This window comes from Arachis hypogaea, chromosome 6 (genome assembly GCF_003086295.3).
Source record: "Arachis hypogaea cultivar Tifrunner chromosome 6, arahy.Tifrunner.gnm2.J5K5, whole genome shotgun sequence".
Taxonomy (NCBI): domain Eukaryota; kingdom Viridiplantae; phylum Streptophyta; class Magnoliopsida; order Fabales; family Fabaceae; genus Arachis; species Arachis hypogaea.
Window position 1 is genome coordinate 20047659 of NC_092041.1, and position 18362 is coordinate 20066020.

At 35.4% G+C, this 18362-nt stretch overlaps 2 protein-coding genes across 3 annotated transcripts; both read right to left on the minus strand.

Moving 5' to 3' along the window:
- Window positions 1–1463: 1463 nt before the first annotated feature.
- LOC112696424 (O-fucosyltransferase 16) lies at window positions 1464–7201 on the minus strand. The gene is made up of 10 exons (XM_025749186.3): window positions 6249–7201; window positions 6097–6147; window positions 5903–5993; window positions 5679–5755; window positions 5314–5402; window positions 4982–5165; window positions 4175–4356; window positions 3200–3302; window positions 2495–2826; window positions 1464–2417 (listed from the first exon to the last, which is right to left on the minus strand). Exons 1-10 carry the CDS (start codon window positions 6417–6419, stop codon window positions 1985–1987), a joined length of 1713 nt encoding a protein of 570 aa, XP_025604971.1. The 5' UTR covers window positions 6420–7201; the 3' UTR covers window positions 1464–1984.
- A 1372-nt stretch (window positions 7202–8573) lies between these two features.
- On the minus strand, window positions 8574–13760 carry LOC112696425 (mRNA cap guanine-N(7) methyltransferase 1). 2 transcript variants are annotated; one of them, XM_025749189.2, is made up of 14 exons: window positions 13451–13760; window positions 13174–13345; window positions 12764–12903; window positions 12599–12667; window positions 12433–12504; window positions 11729–11830; window positions 11045–11101; window positions 10521–10659; window positions 9868–9932; window positions 9724–9774; window positions 9438–9500; window positions 9158–9281; window positions 8986–9047; window positions 8574–8910 (listed from the first exon to the last, which is right to left on the minus strand). In XM_025749189.2, exons 2-14 carry the CDS (start codon window positions 13337–13339, stop codon window positions 8815–8817), a joined length of 1206 nt encoding a protein of 401 aa, XP_025604974.1. In that variant the 5' UTR covers window positions 13340–13345; window positions 13451–13760; the 3' UTR covers window positions 8574–8814. The 2 variants fall into 2 exon arrangements, with proteins under 2 accessions (XP_025604974.1, XP_072052961.1); XM_072196860.1 differs by having other exon boundaries at window positions 8986–9072.
- Window positions 13761–18362: the final 4602 nt, after the last annotated feature.

Here is an 18362-nt window from a genome sequence, read left to right on the forward strand (position 1 = left end):
GCATTTATCTGAAATTATCTGTAAATATGACTATTAAACATGTTTAGTCAGAGTTAGTATCTGCATTATTTTTGTGACTTGATTATTTGTTCATTACTAACATACTTCATTATTTAAAACTATTTGTAAGAACTTGAAGAGGTTGATTAAAATTCTAAATTTTGTGATATGTTATGAATTTTTACTAATTGATTTGATTTGCATGACATGGGAATAAATGAGATTGGGATTGAAGTTTTTTTTTAATTGTTCATTTTTAGAACAACTTTTTTCGCTTACCCGTTTTACTTTTTTTTTTTAATTTAAAAACAAATCATATAAGGTAGTCACATTTTTTTGGTCAAATTTTTAGATTTTTATTATGGATTATTTTGTCAGAATTATATTTGTAATTAATTAATTACATCCTTATTTAAAATTTTATCACTGTATTTAAGATAGTGTTAAAAATTATTTATATCATGCATTTAAAGAATTTTTAAATTTTTTTTAAAATGTTTGTTTCTAAAGTATTAAATAGTTCTTTCTTTTAATACTTCATTCATTAAAACATATTATTCTACACATTGAGTTAATCTTTAAAAGCAAGAAGAGAGAGGTATGTTGTTGGTTGGATTAAGCGAGATCTAATTTATGGTGGAGGAGGCAGATTTACAGGAACAGGAGTTGAAAGTATTTTTGGATAACAAAATTACGGTGAATTGGATTAATGGTGTAAGCATAACAAGTTGGGAACAACGTTTTCTAAGAAATAAGACTACAATCATAGCATAAGAGTTTCAAAATGATGTGTTGAATTTAAATGTAAAGGGGAGTATAAACCAAGAAAAGAGTGATAATAAAAGACACTAAACAATAAGAATAAATGGGTACAGTGGATGGCTTTAACAAATTGTAGCACAAAGAATAAAGCAGACATAAGTATTGAAGTGCAGCGACGACTGTAGATTGATGTTTTATAATATAATAGGGTGCCGGATTTTTTAAGTTGCTAAATTGCTTATACTAATAAAAATTTATATAATTATATAAATTAACATTAAATTTAACATCACATAGCTATATAATATTTAATAACATTTTGAGAAGAATGAGATGTAAAAAATTATAATTTATCAATTTTGGTATTTTTTTATATTTGTAATTTATATTACATGTTTTCTTTTTTTGTGTTTCTATTATTATTTATAAGAATTTTTCATATATAATTTTTAGACTAAGTTATTTAAAATATAAATAAATTATATAATATCTTTATTTTTATTTGGTGTGTGAATGTATAATGTACAATTATGTGTGACACATGTCTAATAAAAAAATTAAAAATGATAATATATGTGTTACTGTAATTTTAGTATGACTATAAAGGTGATTTAGTTTAGCATTCCCGTGCATCGATACACGGGGCATGCACTAGTCAGAATCAAGACCAAATTATCACACATGAAGACAACACAAGGATAGAAAAACTAAAAACAACACTTAGCATCCCGTTCCAGGCGGAAAAATTTTGACAAAATCTACCTCAACAATAGGGGGTTAAAAAAAATTGAAAGATTTACAAAGTCTATCACCTATAACAAATTTTCTGAATAAAGATATACACCGCCTATCAACTGTAGTGATTTCCCTATTTCTATAAAGACAACCAAACTCATTTTCTTTCTGCAGCTATATGCTGGCTAGATTTCCTCCTATTCCTCTATTGGTTATATTTGATCTCGGACCCCTTCAGATTTAAATTGACATTCAGACACTCCATTCAGCATGAAAATAGGCAATTATGTCCCTACGAAGCCAGTATTGAGCAAGACATGTGGGAGTTCTTTTCCTTTTCATTTTTTTTTTAATTATATCATTCTGTTTCTTGTGTTTATATATGATGCAACTCTCAAGCAGCAGCAGCAGCTGAAGGCAGCATGAGGAGGCAACAAATCACAATGGAAGCGTCAAGAAGACAGCTGTCCTTAATAAGGACCTTTCACTAATCTGACAGAATTTCTTCCAACTCAGGATCCTCAGAGTTCAGAGCTTCATAGTCCGAAATTGTTTCATTGAACATCCCCTTCTCATCACCCTGATCTTCATCATCATCCATGTCAGGCCATTCAGACTCATCATCCACATCCTGATCATTATTTGTTACATTTTTCCTATTCGTGTTATCCTTCCCAAATTTTCTAGGTCCAGATGTTTTCTCCACTTTGGTTACAGAATCCTCGCATATGCAGGTAGATGGATTCTCATGAAACCCACCTCTACCTGGTCTAACTTCCTTTGGCTCCCCCATGAAGCCTTTCTGGAAAGTACGGACACTAGAAGCAAAAACTTCCCAAGTCAAATTGTTTCTGTTCAAGAACAAACGGTAGAGCTTTTTTGCATTTGGACGAATGGTAGGCTTGTGCCCAAAGTATCTCCTACAAAGAAGTGTTCAAAAAGTTGATCAGGCAGCACGTTAGTAACGATAAACAGGAGAAGAAAAAACCTGACATACCTTCTTCCAGCTAATATTTTAGCCATATTACCATTGTTGTTTGTCACAAATACATCACTTTCATCACAAACAATGAAGTCAAGTGCAGCCATGCGAGAAGAAAATGGAGAAAATGGCTCTAATTCTTCTTTCGTAGCAATGGTGTCCTTTGAGTGGAAATTGGGAAACAATGCTTTGAGAGGTGCCAATGTTTCTTCCCCTCCATATACTTCCCCTGATGCAACATATATATGAACATCAGAGCCATACCCCAATGCTCTTAGCATGAGTCCAACTTCTTCTGGGGTTAACGGGCATTTCCCCTGTCTCCTTTGCCTATCAGGATTGCTTCTCTGCATTTCAATATTTCTCAACATTTTTTACTAGTCTATAGTCTATATCCATAATTCTGAATAAACTTTCAAATGCAAACATAGAAAGATTTTCTATTCACAACAATATGCCTTTTGCTACAAACAAATAATCAGTCATTAACACCGCTCCACCAGTGCCCAAACTCATTTTCTGAAAAAACATCCAGTTGGGTTTTATCTCCAGTATAATTCTAACAAAATTAATATTGACTACCACTATCATGTGCTTGCATGTGCTGTCAAGCATACAAAGTAGAAGACTAAATAATACAATAATACATTATGGAATTTTCAAGATCTCCTAATAATTGAGGTTTGTAATGAGTAACAACATTAAACATGCAAGCCTTACATGCAGTGTTTTCCATCTCCTCCTTATAGTGCCCAGTTCCTTTTGCTCCTTCTCTCCACCACCATAATCACATCCAGAAAATGCAAGCATATCAGGTTCAAACCTGTAGAAAAATTCAGCGAGATTAATGAACTCTGGCAATAGTTATTTCACCTAGTTAACTGCAGCAACACAAAAAAGTCATTGCTACTTGTCCACGTTTCAATAAACAAAATCTTTGTTAATGCAATCATGTCAATCAAACTCTTTCACAGCAATTGTCCCATTGGTGGTCAGATATTCCAATAGCATGGTTAGAGAGGATGGCTGGCCACTGGCCCAATTTGACTTTATAATACTTGACTACTTGCAAATACCACATTCTAGTAAGAACAACAATCCTACATGATATTGGTTGCTCTTTTGTTTCAAAATAGTACAAATAGATGGAATTGGATATCATAAGATTATGTTTAGATAGCACATTTAGATAAAAAAAGATATGAGCAGGAATATTCACAAGAAAAAAAATGCTTGCTAAAAGCAGAGAGACTCACATTTGTGCTACAATATACCTGAGATTTTTAGTAGGGATTAACACCAAAAATACCAGCAAATTATTCCGTCGCCAACAAAAATGCCTTGACTTGTATTATCAACAAAAATACTCTCAAAACATTTAAACACTTGACAAAAGTACATAGATGTGACAAAAAGTCATCTTTATTAACGGAAATGCTGATCTGGCAAACAACATGTCCGCCGAACGGAAGCCACATAAGCATTGTCGGTTGCCACCTCAATCGTTTCCGTTATCGGAGATGGTCTTTCTTCACATCTAGGTCCTACTATCACATTTTTAAATATTTTGACAGTACTTTTGTTATTAACATAAACCGAAGATATTTTCATCAGCGCAGCGCTGAGGCATCTGTGGGTTAACTTTTAGTGATCACGTACAGGCTATATAGGATCAAATTCAAATGTGAATACTACCTTAGGTGCAATGCAATATAGTGCTTGCTTCTCATCCTCATTCGATGAACCAATTTTTCACCCATTGAAAATATTGGATTGGTAAACCTTAAAGCATGGTAATTAACTCTACATCTCAGTTTCTGATATTCTGTATCCAACCTGTTTGCAAGCCTGTAGTCAAACTTGCTGAGTTGAACAGCCTGCACAAAAAGAAGCAAACTAAATACTTTGCAGGGGGTAACAAAATACCCTAAACAATCCATAAATTGATTAAAACTTAATAGTATTACTTAGATCTGAATGTGAAGAGGTTTGACTTGGCTTCCATAAAATATAAATCGATTCAAAGTTCAAACTCAAACAATTCAACTAATTATTATATGGCAATGAAATGCAAATGATACCCAGAGGAACAGGGGTTTTCATTAAGCAATAAAAGCAGCAGCCGAGGCTAAATAGTGTTCTCATGCATCCACAGACTTCCTCAAATTTCTTGAGGTTTCAAGTGGCAAAACTGCTTTTAAAAATTAAAGAATGGAACCACAGCAATTACAATTTTAAGAAGGCTACAAGTTATGAACCTTCAGGGTTTGGTCTAACTAGCTATGAACCAATAACCTAGATTGATGAAACAAGGGAGTAACACGAGTTATCTAATCATGGTGAGGATCTAGATTTGAGCATATGACATCTTCCAGACAGCAAATAATAATAATCATCAAGCCAAAGGGTAAAGATGACTTGTTCCAGTTAAGGAAAGAATTTTAAACAAGTAGGCAATATTTCTGCATTTAAGAAATTTCAGACAGGGCATAAAAGACTTACATGCTTTTTCAGGAGTACAGGTAATATACGATTTACGTAACATCTTTCATTACACTTCCTTGGAACACGCATGTTGTACGAAGATAATGTTTTCCCACCTCTTCTTGGGAGTTGCTTGATGATTTTTACATCCTTTGACAAGTATGAGATAAACCAATCAACATCAAAAATTTCTGAGAAGTTACTGCAAAAGAAAAAGCATGACATCATTTCACAATTAAAAAGTTGCTAGCTACACTGACATTTGGATACTCAGATGGCGCATTTGAATTACAAAAGCATAGCTACACACACGGACGGACCAGATAACAAAAAGTCATTCCATAACTGACCTAGAGTCTTTCCAGAACGATTTTTGATCCAATTTGGGAATAACAAGTGTAGCATTCAAGATACGTGCAGCAACAACACCATCTGTAATCTGGCAGTTGCAGACATAAAATAGTTGTCATTAACAGCTGAGTATGTTGATAACTTGCAAGCAATAAGCAATCGAAACAGCTATCCTGTTGCATTAAACTCTCTGATTTTGATTTTGTTTCTACTTTTAATTCATTTCACTTCTTTTATTTCAAAACTATACATATAACTATAATCACATAAATAGAAGGTAAAAGGTTTAAAACATGATGGAGTGTAAACAAAAGCCAAGCATCAAATACTCGGTTTGCCATAAAAGGGATAGATAGAAAAATACCCCAGTTCTCTGTTGATTCAAGCCTCCACTTGTTGCAATCATCAAATATCTGTTAGCTTGTGTAATAACTTGAGCCTCTGCCATGAGAAAAACAAAGTTATCTGTAACAGGTACATTTATACAATTATACATGTATTGAGAGAGATAAAGAGAGAGAGAGAACACTTATTAGTGAAGTGATGTGTAATCAATGCGAATATAAAACATTGCAATGAAATACGCACTTGGAAACTTGTTGCCCGCATCGCTGCAGCCGTGGAAGTGTTCGGAGTTTCTAGAACTCCAGACATGGCGATCCATCTTTCCTCCACCTCTCTGCTCATCATATCAAAACAAAGAAAACACAACTAAGGAATTAAGATCCAATAGAAACAAGCAGAAGCTGATTAGGCAAAGGAGAGATAAGAAGAACCCTAACCGGAACGCGGAAAACGGGAGTTGTAATTGCATCATCCGGCGTAGCGTTAAGCTATTATTAAATAGATAGAAGAGAAGAGAAAGCGGGTGAGCAAGTCGCATCGAAAGAGTATCCAATTTTATGAAATGTGAATTTAATTAGCTAGTACTGACCGAGGAGGTGTAGAAGTGGCGCAGATGATCGGTGTCGTTGGGGGAAGGAGCCAGAATGGAAAGGAGAGAGAAGAGAACCAGAAGAGCAGCGGCGACGCCTGAAATCAGAGGAATCAAGAGGCGGATGCGAATGCGTTGGTAATTGTTGTGGCGCCGCCGCTGAAGCGCCATAGGCTCCTCTCTCTCTCTCTCTCGCCGCTTGGCTTCCTCAGTTGCTCTTTGTTTTTTGGTCTTACTAGCTTGCGAGAAAAGAATAGCGAGCAATTTGATATGATAAAAAAAATTAACTAATAAGTTGTTTTATCAGTTGTAATTCAATATTTAATTAAATTAAGTAATTGATAACAGCGGGAGTGCCATCCAGGAAAAGGGAGGGAAACATGAAGGCAGCATTAAGCTCACTCTCTCCCCCAATAATGGATGGTGGTGATAGTGAATTAATGATCCAATACAATATAGAATATACACAGATAATTTAGAAAGTAAAATATAGAATAAGTAATAAATAAGAAGGAATAAAAGGAGGAATAAGGCCAGGTGTAGTGAAGGTGTGGTTACTGAAGCCTAGTGAGTGTAGTTGTAGATCTATGATTTATCTACCTACTTTCTTCTTATGTGTTGTGGTGTTGTGGTGGTTTCTGTTTAAGGTAAACTGGTAAAGGAAATCAAGATAGAAATGACGCTGCACCGCCACGCCACACGACAGGGCGAAAAATGAAAAAAAATAAAATAAAATGGATGAGGGTTGAGTGTTGTGAGCTGCCTTCCTTTCTTGCAGTTTTCTTGATTTTCACTCTAATCATTAACCATACCGAAGTATTATGCTTTCCTTCCCCCTTTCGCCCCCTTCCTCAGTTCCTCTTCACCTCAGCAGGGTATCTTTCCTTGCACGTGTCACGTGGACTCTCTCTCTCTCTCAACGACAGAGCATATTTGTTTGGCTACATAAACTTATTTATAGAGGGGGCTTTTTAATATTAATCGGGTAACTCGTATAATTTTCCCACTCAGTTTCCTTCGGATTTGGAACAACCTATATTCTAGCATACGACGCTCTACGCTCGTCAATTTAATCTCTGAAATTACACTTGAATATCAATTTAATTCTTAAAATTTGAATTGTCTCAATTTATTTTCTAATTTTTTTAAGGTGAAAACTATGTGCAATCGACTTTAAGTGAAGTTGATACCTGAAAGTTGTTAGATAATTTAACTGATTTAATTAAATTTTCATCTAACATCTCTCAGATATCAACTTCACGTGAAGTCGACTTCATCTAAGTTTTTACCTTGAAACAATTAAAATTTTAAAGACTAAATTGAGATTCGAATATAACTTCAGAGACCAAACTGAATATTTTTTTTTCTACTGACTAATTGTATTTATTACATTATTAATTAAGCTATGCTTTACTTTAAAAAAGAAAGGGTTCAAATACTACCTTCATTTGAGGGAGGTCTATCGCTATCATCATGAAATAAAATATATAAGAGGTCTAATAATATTATTAGGTGTTTTGATCTTAACCAAATAAATAAATAAATTGTTTAGATTGTTCATGGCAAGTCTATCGTGATCACCATGAAATATATAGAGTATAGACCATGTGTATCTAGACAAGTCCCATTCAATTTTTAATGAACTAAATGGGTGGACGCGAAACTTATTTTGAAATGAAATGAAGGGAGGATTAGCTAACACCATACCATATATGAGTGTTTATTATTGTATTTCAACATGTTTATTAGTCATTTCAATTTCAATTTCTTCTCATTTTTTTCTCCATTTTTCCTTTCTTCTCAGCAACATTAGACCAATCCAGTAATGAGGTTGGAGATCTGAAAAGATTTTTTTTAAGTTTGTGAAATTTGTACAATATGCTAATATTACATCTATTTCCTTTTCCTAGTAGTGATATTACATCTAATTAAATTTTATATTTTATAAAATGGAATGCAAAATATATATGTACAATCAACATAGGATTAATAAATCAAGAATTGTGAATGTGTTGTCAATGATTTTACTCAGTTCCTCCCGAGTTTTACTTGTCTAACCAGTTAAACATTTCACTTATTATTGCCCTTTTAAAACAGATACACGAGCACAAAATGTAATTACCGAAATCAATTAATCCATTTAAGGAAAAGATCAGGAACCTTTTTTTTTTAAATAACAATCAGACAATATTTTTCTTCTCTTAGAATTTTCTTTTCTTTCTCTACAACCCAGATCCTTAATCTTTATTAGTTCTCTATTTTGTTGGCTGATTAACCGGGGGGGGGGGGGGGGGGGGGGAATGATTCCCTAGGAAAACCAGTGAATTTGTGAAAGTTAAGCTCTCTTACAGAATGTATTAAAGATACTGAGGCCAATGAAGTTGATCGAATTATTTATAGTGGACCTACAAAATACATCTATTTGACTATTTCATTTAACATAAAATCTGCCGAAGCTCAAGATTGTGAGATCAAACCAGCAGTAGTTAACACGGGAACAGGCAGGCAGCTCCAAGTCCTGTACTGTTTGATTGCATTCAATAATCCAGCCGGTGTTCTGATACTGCTAATGACTGCTAATGTACATTATGTCTTGCTCTGAGATATGCATCAGTCCCCGCTCTCTTTGGCCACTAACTTGGGTTCTTTCTGGTTGGTCTCGCTGTAACCATTTTTACAATAAGTTGGCAACGGCGTCATTATCAATAATAACAAACACAATAACTTAGTCACTGACCTTTCTCAACACAAACGACATGTATAAATAAGCAGCTTCCCATTCATCGGCTGATAGTGTACCTGACATGGAAACAAAACATATTCTCTATTGTCAGCAGCACACTGAAAATTTATGTCCAATGATTATCATTGGAACTAATAAAACAAACAGCACTGGCACAAAGCCTTACTCTTGTCTTGGTTGCCATCACCCAATGCACCAAGTCTTTGCATGAGCTCCACAAATTCAGGTTTTTTCAGATACTCGTGCACAAATTCATGAGAGTTCTTTGCAAAAATGAGCTCAAAATCATACTGTGAACAATAAATTTAAATTAGCATCCTTAGTAGCATGAACTCTTATAATCCAATGCTTACTCCTAAGAAACTAGAAATATTCATTTTCATTGGTCAGGACTGCAATGGGGTGCATGGTTCTCCTTAACATTTAAGCTTTTTTGGCAGTGGTACCTCTTCAGCTAATGACTTGAATACATGAAAGGGGACAATCCATTCAGGACAATCAACAGCATCCTGCAAGAAGAGATCACATCTTAAATAATAAAATTCGTATTAACAGTGTCCCAGGGTTAAAGGGCTTTAAATATAAGTATATAACCCATATGCCATGAAAGATAAACCTATTAAGTCATACATCTAAGGATAGCTTGACAAGTAAACTTAGAATCAGTCTTGGGTTATCAGAAAACATCTATTTGATACAAAAGTAAAGGAGCAGATTTAAGAGAAATGATACCTCTAAATGGAAGGTATATTTTATTCCAAAGGGGCTGGAAGATTTGAATTTCTGTATCACACAGGAGCAGTCCAGGTTTGAAGTAAAATTCACAAAACCATTTTTAGGAAATAATGAAGTTGTAGAATAAAGAAGCTAAATTACCTTGTCAGAAAATACTTCATCAAAACGCACCCAATATACACTATTACCAAAAGCCAGACCTTCAGCTATATAAAAACAGTTAAATGTTGAACAGAACAACAATTTTATTAAAAAGTTAATGCTAATGCAAAAGAGATAACAACACTTCAAATCAAAGTTGTTGTGATGCCCATATTAATTCAAACTATTTTATTCATCAGTTGAACTTGGAAAATTATGACAATATCAAAGGGAATCCAGGATAACAATCAACACAAAAATGTGGGGCATAATGCTATTTGGGAACAGCCCATTAAAATTTTTGTAGATAGCAAAGGAATATGATAGTGCTTCACTAATGCACTAATTTAGAAAAATAGCCCCCTATTTTCCTTCAGACATTTCACCAAACAAAGATCAGATCCCTACATGTACTCTAGTTCTGAATAAAACCTTTTCCTCAAACATATAAGGAAGCCTATGTGAACTATAAGACTTAATCGGGAACGTTAATCAATGCCCATCAAACTTATCTATTATTTCTAACACAACACACACCCCAAAAACTTATTTCAATTGCCAGTTGATTGCATGGATTAATCAATGCCACAGGAATTTATGAACAACCAAATTGATTTAGAATAATAATAACAAAAATTATAAGTGCCAAAAACCTTCTCTAAGCTTTTTGATTATCACATTGGCATCCGGCATAGTTCCAATGAAAATGCCTCCTGGGCGAAGTAAAGCTGACACATTAGCCAATGCTTGTCGGGCACGTGCCTCTGTAGACCAGGAATAATGCAATGCAAACTACAGATTCATAAATTTTTTCAGATTAGACACCAACATACACTTTAATATGGAAAGAAGCTGGTTCATGCAATATTTTATTTTTTTCACAGATGCATATTTACATCAAATACTGCTATCCTCACTTCTTATATTTGTTACTAATTATTTCATAAAATTGCTGTATTTATGTACAATCCAATGTAGTATTCAATATGCATTCTTGCTTTCGTGCAACATATTAAAAAATTGTATAATATGTATGAACGAATCAGGTAGGTGGGCGGGACGGCGTGTGTAAACAAGTCAATATTATGCATAAGAGCAAAAGTAGCTAGTTACAAAGAGAAGCCACTTCAACAGATATATTGATGGAGTGCTTATTTCTAAAAGGTGCATCATTCACCTGGCAACTGCAAATATCAAAAGGAGCATCATCTACAAGAACTTTGTCCAACCGAACCTGAAATAAGATGACATAAGCAATGAAAACTAATTCAGCTTTCAGAAAAAATTAATAAATAAAATATGAAAAGGGACCCAAATTGATATGAAAGGCAATGATCATAATATTAGTTTCTATACGATAAAATTAACCTAAAAAGATTTTACTTAATATGATCAGAACCATTCTGTGATGTTCTTGTTCATCTGAAGAAATGTGATGACACATAAGTTTAAAGAATGAAACAGCTTGAACAAGAAGAAGTAGCTGTATTTAACTTAAGGATTTGATAACATATGTTTTATGCCAGAAGAAAGCAACAAAAAGAGAGAATATAAGTCACTTGATGGAGACATATAAATTAAATAAGTGTCAATCTTCTGTTTCAACTTTTCTTAACGATCAATATGAATTGGTGTTTGAGGGGAAATAGAAAAGGTTGTGAATCCGATATTCGCCATTTTCATTCTATTATTTCCAACTCACGCCTTGAGTTTGGGTTCCTCCCATTTTGCTGGGGAACAAACCATTGATATCTGTAAGATTAAATACCTCCGAAATTTGAATTGCCCTTCAAAACATTAGTAGGTTAAAATCTTATTTTCGGGATGTTATTAAAAACATTAGTAGGCTAAAATCCATCACCTCATAACAATCTCCACATATCAGGCGAGCAGGAAACGAAAACTTTTTACGTCGCTGATGATGGTCAGCATCACCATTGTAACGTGTGCGACAGTCTTTGATCTGGACAGATTGGTGAATTCAATGAGCTGACAGTGACGACTACAAACAAACGACAGTTGGAAATAACTTGACACATAAGGCATACAATGTTTCACAATGAGTCCGAGAACAAGAAGGACTTGAGCTATTAAATATAGCTCATCACCTGGAATGGAAGGAAATATAAAACTGCAATGACAATTTCACTACTACTAGCAAAGATATGAAACTGCTATCAGTTTATAGTTAAAAATATAAAAAGTGAAGCTTGACTTGTAACTAGAACAAATAAGTGACCAAATGTTAAGAAAAATTTTACGGTCTAAGTTTACTGCCACACAAGCACATAACATGCCAAAAGCAAAACTCTCTAAATGCACTTGTGTCGAAATTCAAATCATGATGGGGATATGTGTACTCAAAAAGAAGACTTAACATTATTTTGCAGAAAATAAAGACCACTTATCAACAAGAGGGACCACTTATCAACAAGAGATGTATGCATAACAACTATCCAGAGCTTATTTCAATAATAGTGTTCAAAAAGGACTTATTACCACGTATCAGTATAATTTAATCGGAAATGATAACGCAAACCAAAGCAGAAAATTTTGAACACTTACTGAGCCTTCAGCAATGTCGATACCAACATAATATCCAATTTTGGCCTTGTCCCATTTGATAAGATCCCCACCCTGGTAAACATGTATGAAATGGGGGGAAAATGCTCAGCTAAAAACCTGGGAATAACTTCTACTATAATAAGCAGCTGCCAAAAACCACTGACACCTTGCCACAGGCGAGGTCAAGGACTGCATCTCCTTGATGAGCATAAAGCTGAATTAAGACACTCTTAATCTGTTCAATAACAAAATTACCCAGATAATAATAAAAAGAATCATATAATATTCTTACTGTAACAAACTATTCATTATTGCAAAATACAACATATACCCAATTGTTGAGTTTCTTCAAATGAATTATAGGACTAGCCTCCCGTTCTTCTAGAGTCTGGTTGGATCTAGCGCTGTAATGATCAGCTACTTTCTGAGCAAAAATCTTTGTGGTTTCATCCTCCAGAAACTGTGCATCACCTAAATAGAAAGCCAAAAAGTGAAAATGAAATAAGCACAAGAACAGTAAGTTTTCTACAAGAAAAATAGGTATGCTCCGTTATACATACCAATGAACTTTCCACAACAAAACGCTAGAAAGCAACAAAATGAATAAACATTCTACTGCGATATTCACAAAGCTCGAAAGAAAGCAAAACAATAAGAACAAATGAAGAACAAAGGTCAACTGCTGATTACTTGCTATCATCATTCAATTGGAGTGCTAAAGGTCAACTGCTGATTACTTACACTCACTATTTGATGCTTCCTCTTTCCCAGCGGGGATTTCAGTCATAGAGCCACTTGGCGAGAACTTGCGCTTTTTAGACATCTGGGATGCATAGTGCTCTTCTTGCTCATACACTGTATCTGCGATTCTAATTGACCTTGAAGCTTTGCCTTTTTTGCTTGCCATAACACTCTGCACCCAAAAAAAATGTTACAAAATTCATACTAATAATTCATATACCGTGTTCAACTAAATACAATGAAACAAAACCAACGGAGAAAGAAAAGAATCGAAGACCTAGATCAGCGAGTGACGGTGGGGGGGCGCTGAATTCGCAGAGGCAGATCGAGCGGCGGCGGCGGCGTCCCCTTAGCTACTCACAAACGCGAACACAGACGACGCTCGGCGACGTTTATGTTGACCATGAGAGGTTGTGGAGACTAGTGGTGGGGGTGGGGGTGGCGGTTTTGCGTTGCGCTGTTGCACAGTCACAGCGAAAAGAGCATGGGCTGAGATGCCCAAGTTTCATGCTCGGCGGTCCCGGAAAAAAGAAAAAGAAAGGTCTGTTCTTTTTTTCACTGATATGTTTTAAATTACTGATAGAATTGTTTAAATTATAATTAATAAATATAATATAATTTTATATTTATGACATATATTTTAAGGAAAAAACATTGGCTATAAAATTTAGATATGGAAGTGAAATTAGTGATATATTTTAATATTGTAATTTTTAGTGTTTTTTAAAATTATAGAAGGTCTAATTTCTATTCCCTAAATTAAATTATCCCACATTTTTTAAAAATATCATAGCAGTTCACAATTCAAAAAACACCATTGTTAATCCAATACTAAAAATAAAAATGTGAAAAACATTACATATACTATAAAATATCTTGATCTAATAGTTGTTAGACTATTGAATAGGTTTTGGGTCTCCGATTCAAACCAAAGAGAAGCCTCTTTTTAATAATTTTTAGGTTTAATTACTTTATAGGTCTTTATAATTTCACATAATTTTCAATCAGGTCTTTATATATTTTTTGTGAGTAAACTATCATTTTTATCTATAAAAATTAAAAATGCTAACATATCTACTCATAAAAAATAAAAATTACCATTTTTATCCATAAAAGATTGACTATCGCAAATAAAATTATCCAAACCCTAAATAATTATATAAAATTCCCAAACTATCCTTGGTGAGCCTCATCCTCTTCAATCCTTCATCTATAGCCATGAACCACCACTGCCGCAGCACCATCCCCCTTTCCACTCTCTCTCTCTCTCTCTCTCTCTCACTCACTCGCCAGTTGTGTTCTTTCTCCTCCATCTTTTTCAATCGTCCTCTTCTCCTCCTATCGATGCATCTTCATCATCTTTTCCTTTCAATGTCGCCAAAATCGAATTAATGTTCTATGTTATTTGCAATGAAAATGGTGATCTGGAATCTAAGAAATTGACAATTTTAGTGAAGATTCTAAGAAATTAGGGTTTTATTTTGAATCTATGCATGTTCTATTCTTTAATTTGATCTGAGTTTGTTCTTTTTTGTGATTTTGAATAGATAATGACGGGGCTATGTTGATGCTCAAGAGGAGAGAGAGAGAGAGAGAGAGAGAGAGAGAGAGAGAGAGAGAGAGAGAGAGAGAGAGGGAGAGAGAGAGAGAGAGAGAGAGAGAGAGAGAGAGAAGGAAGATGATGCTACGGTAGTGGTGGTTCACTGCTGACAGATGTGCTTCATATAGTGAGTGAATGAGTTAGAGGGTGGGTGCATGACAAAAGAGAAGGGGGAATGGAGAGTTGTGACACAGGGAGAGAGCTATAGACGAATAATTGAATAGGATGAGACTCACCAATGGTAGTTTGAGAATTTTATATAATTATTTAGGGTTTAGGTAATTTTGCTTGCGAAAGTCAATCTTTTATGGATATAAATAGTAATTTTTATCTTCTATAAATAGATATGTCAGCGTTTTCAACTTTTATGGGTAGAAATGGTAGTTTACTCTTTTTTTTTTTTGCAATTGAGTCCTTATACGTTAATTTTTTTCTTAATTTAGTTCTTACCATGACAAATCCGTTTAAAATAATAGAATATTCTGTTAAAAAATTGAATATTCTCGTAATTGTGTTAGAATATGTAATTAAGATCTCTTCCATTTTTTTAAAAATACCAATAGTACCATTTGCATTTTCGTCCCTCAAAATTAGAGAACCCTAACCAGCCCTAAATTAGTTTCCTAAGTTCCGAATTGGGTTTCTCCTCCGTTGCACGCTGCTGCCGTCTTAGGTGGCATTGTCCTTGTCCGTCGCTGGGTGGTGCTCATCCACCTTGCCCATTGCATCACCTCGCCTTGTCTTGCTGTGTCTCGCCGCGCCACACCTCACCTCGAATCGTCATTGTTCGACTCTGTCTTGCTTCTTAGATTGGCTCTGCAATAACGTGTGACTACTAAGACAGAAGAAAAAAATATTGGAGTTGCTATTTTTTCGATGGAGTGAGCATCATAAAAGACTAAGCAATTTTATATGGCTATTTCTTATTTTAAGATATTTTATGACAAATCTTGAAGTAACACTAACCATTGAAGATGTGAAGCTTCTCATGACAAATCTCTTTTGTTACTTCATGCCTTAATATCTGATATCATATCATGTTATGTGATGCTTTGCAGGTTATTTTTAATTTTGGTCTAAGTGTCCATATTCACATTTTATTGAGATGAAGATAAGTTTCTATTCATGTGCCTTGTAGTTTTGAGGCAAGCTGAGAACTAGATGTTTCTTGCTAATTGTAGGATTTTAGGTAGACATATGAATTTTTCTTTGATCATTTTTTGTTTTTCTTTGATTGAATGTGGCATGCATTTTTTCAGGACTAAAGCAGAGCCTCCAATATACTATTTGCCTAAGAAGCCCTTGGAGAAAGATATTGATTCAATTGAGAAATGCAAAAAAGAGGTTTGATCTTTTAAACTTGAGAAAACAGGTGTCAAACTTACACATTTCCCCCTTTTTTTTGCTAAGGCTTCATATTGTATATATTTAAGTTTTGACAATTATAAGCATCACAGTTTAGCATTAAGCCACCCAAATCTTAATTGAATCTCAAAACATATAATTAATATTTTATTCATGTGATATCTTTTTTTTAAATTTGCAGGATTTCTTAGCATGGAAGAATGTTAAAAGAGGGGAAGCCTCTGAGTATCAGAAATAGATTGGAAAGCAGTATCTTGCCAATATTGAGAAGGAGCTAGAGAGATGGCAGAATATATAGAATGCAAAAAAAGCAAACAATGATCAGAATTTGCAGGAGACTATGGACAAAGAGTTGGACACACATAGGCTTGAGCATGGTCCCAAGAAAAGAAAAATCTCAGGTGGAAGCACCAATGACGATGATGATAATGTGGAAGATATAAATGTTGGCGAGGATGACATGATGGATATCAAATTAAAGGATGATTCTGGGAGAAGGGTTGAGGAAGCAATTGAAATAAAAGCGGATAACAATAATGCAGATTTTGCAACTGATGCTAATAATGTTGAGAAGCAGTGATGGCTAGCTAGAGTTGTCTACTTTAGAGGAATTTGAGGTATTCGTGTTTAGCAGTAATTTTTTTCTTAGCTACGTATGAAAAAACTTGTTGCCTTTCTATTTTCTTAATATTTTTTGTATTTTCTGTATTAGAATATGGATATTGTTCATACCCTGGCTCAATATTATGGCCCAGGTCCAAGTAAGCCAAAAAGGCCAAATCTTGGATTGGGCCTTTACCACCTACCCGACCTCTTCAAAGAGATCGGGCACGATATAAGCTCCTCCCCAAAAAGGTCGGGTTCGACATTAGCTAGCAGATAAACACTTATTCAAATAAGTAACTACCCCCTAAAATCTCTCATCCACTTCTAGAAGAGATATCTCAACAACCCTAAGATAAAGGGACGGTTATCCACCTTCAGAAGTGGAACTATTCCAACGGTGGTTATTGGACCATCACCTATAAATACACTAACACACTCAGGTAAAACTAAGTTCCAATACACTCAAAACCTGCATACCCCCTTGCTAACTTAGGCATCGGAGTGTATTTGCAGGTACCACCCCCCATGCTTTCACGTACACTACTCGGACGACGGCTCTCAGGCGCAAACCAAGTCGGAGACCATCCTCCTTTAGCATTTGGGCTTCTCATTCAATCCCAACCCTCCTATTCCAGGTTACCCACGTAACATTGACACCGTTGCCGGGGACATGGGAGAATAACTCACAATGGCAGATGACCAGAAAGAGGACGGACATACTGCATTGAAGTCTGAGCAAGAGCAGCAAGATGCAGTTAATAACGACAGGGCAATAATCTCTCTGCAGGGAGCAGACAGACAACACAGAGAAGGTCCCTCAGGCGTGCAAGATCTAAGAAGAATCCCCTCTGAAGTGCATGAACCAGAGAAGGAGGGGTAACCTCACGCTGCTGATCTCATAGTGCTGCTCCACAGCCACCAAGGACGGCTAGAACAGTTGGAACAAGAACTGGAATGATAGCGAGAAGCGGAGAGAAACTTAAGGAGAGAGGTTGAGCGATGAAAAGAGCTTGAAGAAAAGCTCTTAAGATTAGAATCCAATCTCTGAGGTAAGGGCTCTCACACTGACCGAGAAGATACCCCATTAGGGGGAGAAGATCCGTTCAGTGAAGACATCATGAGGGCAAAAGTTCCCAGGAACTTCAAAAGCCCTGATATGGATCTGTATGACAGGACTACCGACCCAAAGCATCACCTGAGCAACTTCAAAAGTCAGATGTACTTAGCCAACGCCTCTGATGCTACCCGCTGCAAAGCCTTTCCAACGACTTTGACAAAAACAGCGATGAAATGGTTCGATAGCCTCCCCCAAGGTCGGTCACTAGCTTCGACGACCTCGTGCGAAAGTTCCTTATGTGATTTTCAATTCAAAAGGACAAAGTCAAGCACGCGCCTAATCTCCTGGTAGTAAAACAGGAGATCGGAGAACCCCTGAGAGATTACATGGAGAGGTTCAACAAGGCATGCTTGGAAATTCAAGACCTGCCTACAGAAGCAGTAATCATAGGCCTAGTAAATGGACTCCGAGAAGGCCCCTTCTCTCAGTCCATCTCGAAAAGGCATCCGACTTCTTTGAGTGATGTACAAGAAAGAGCTTAAAAGTACATCAATATGGAGG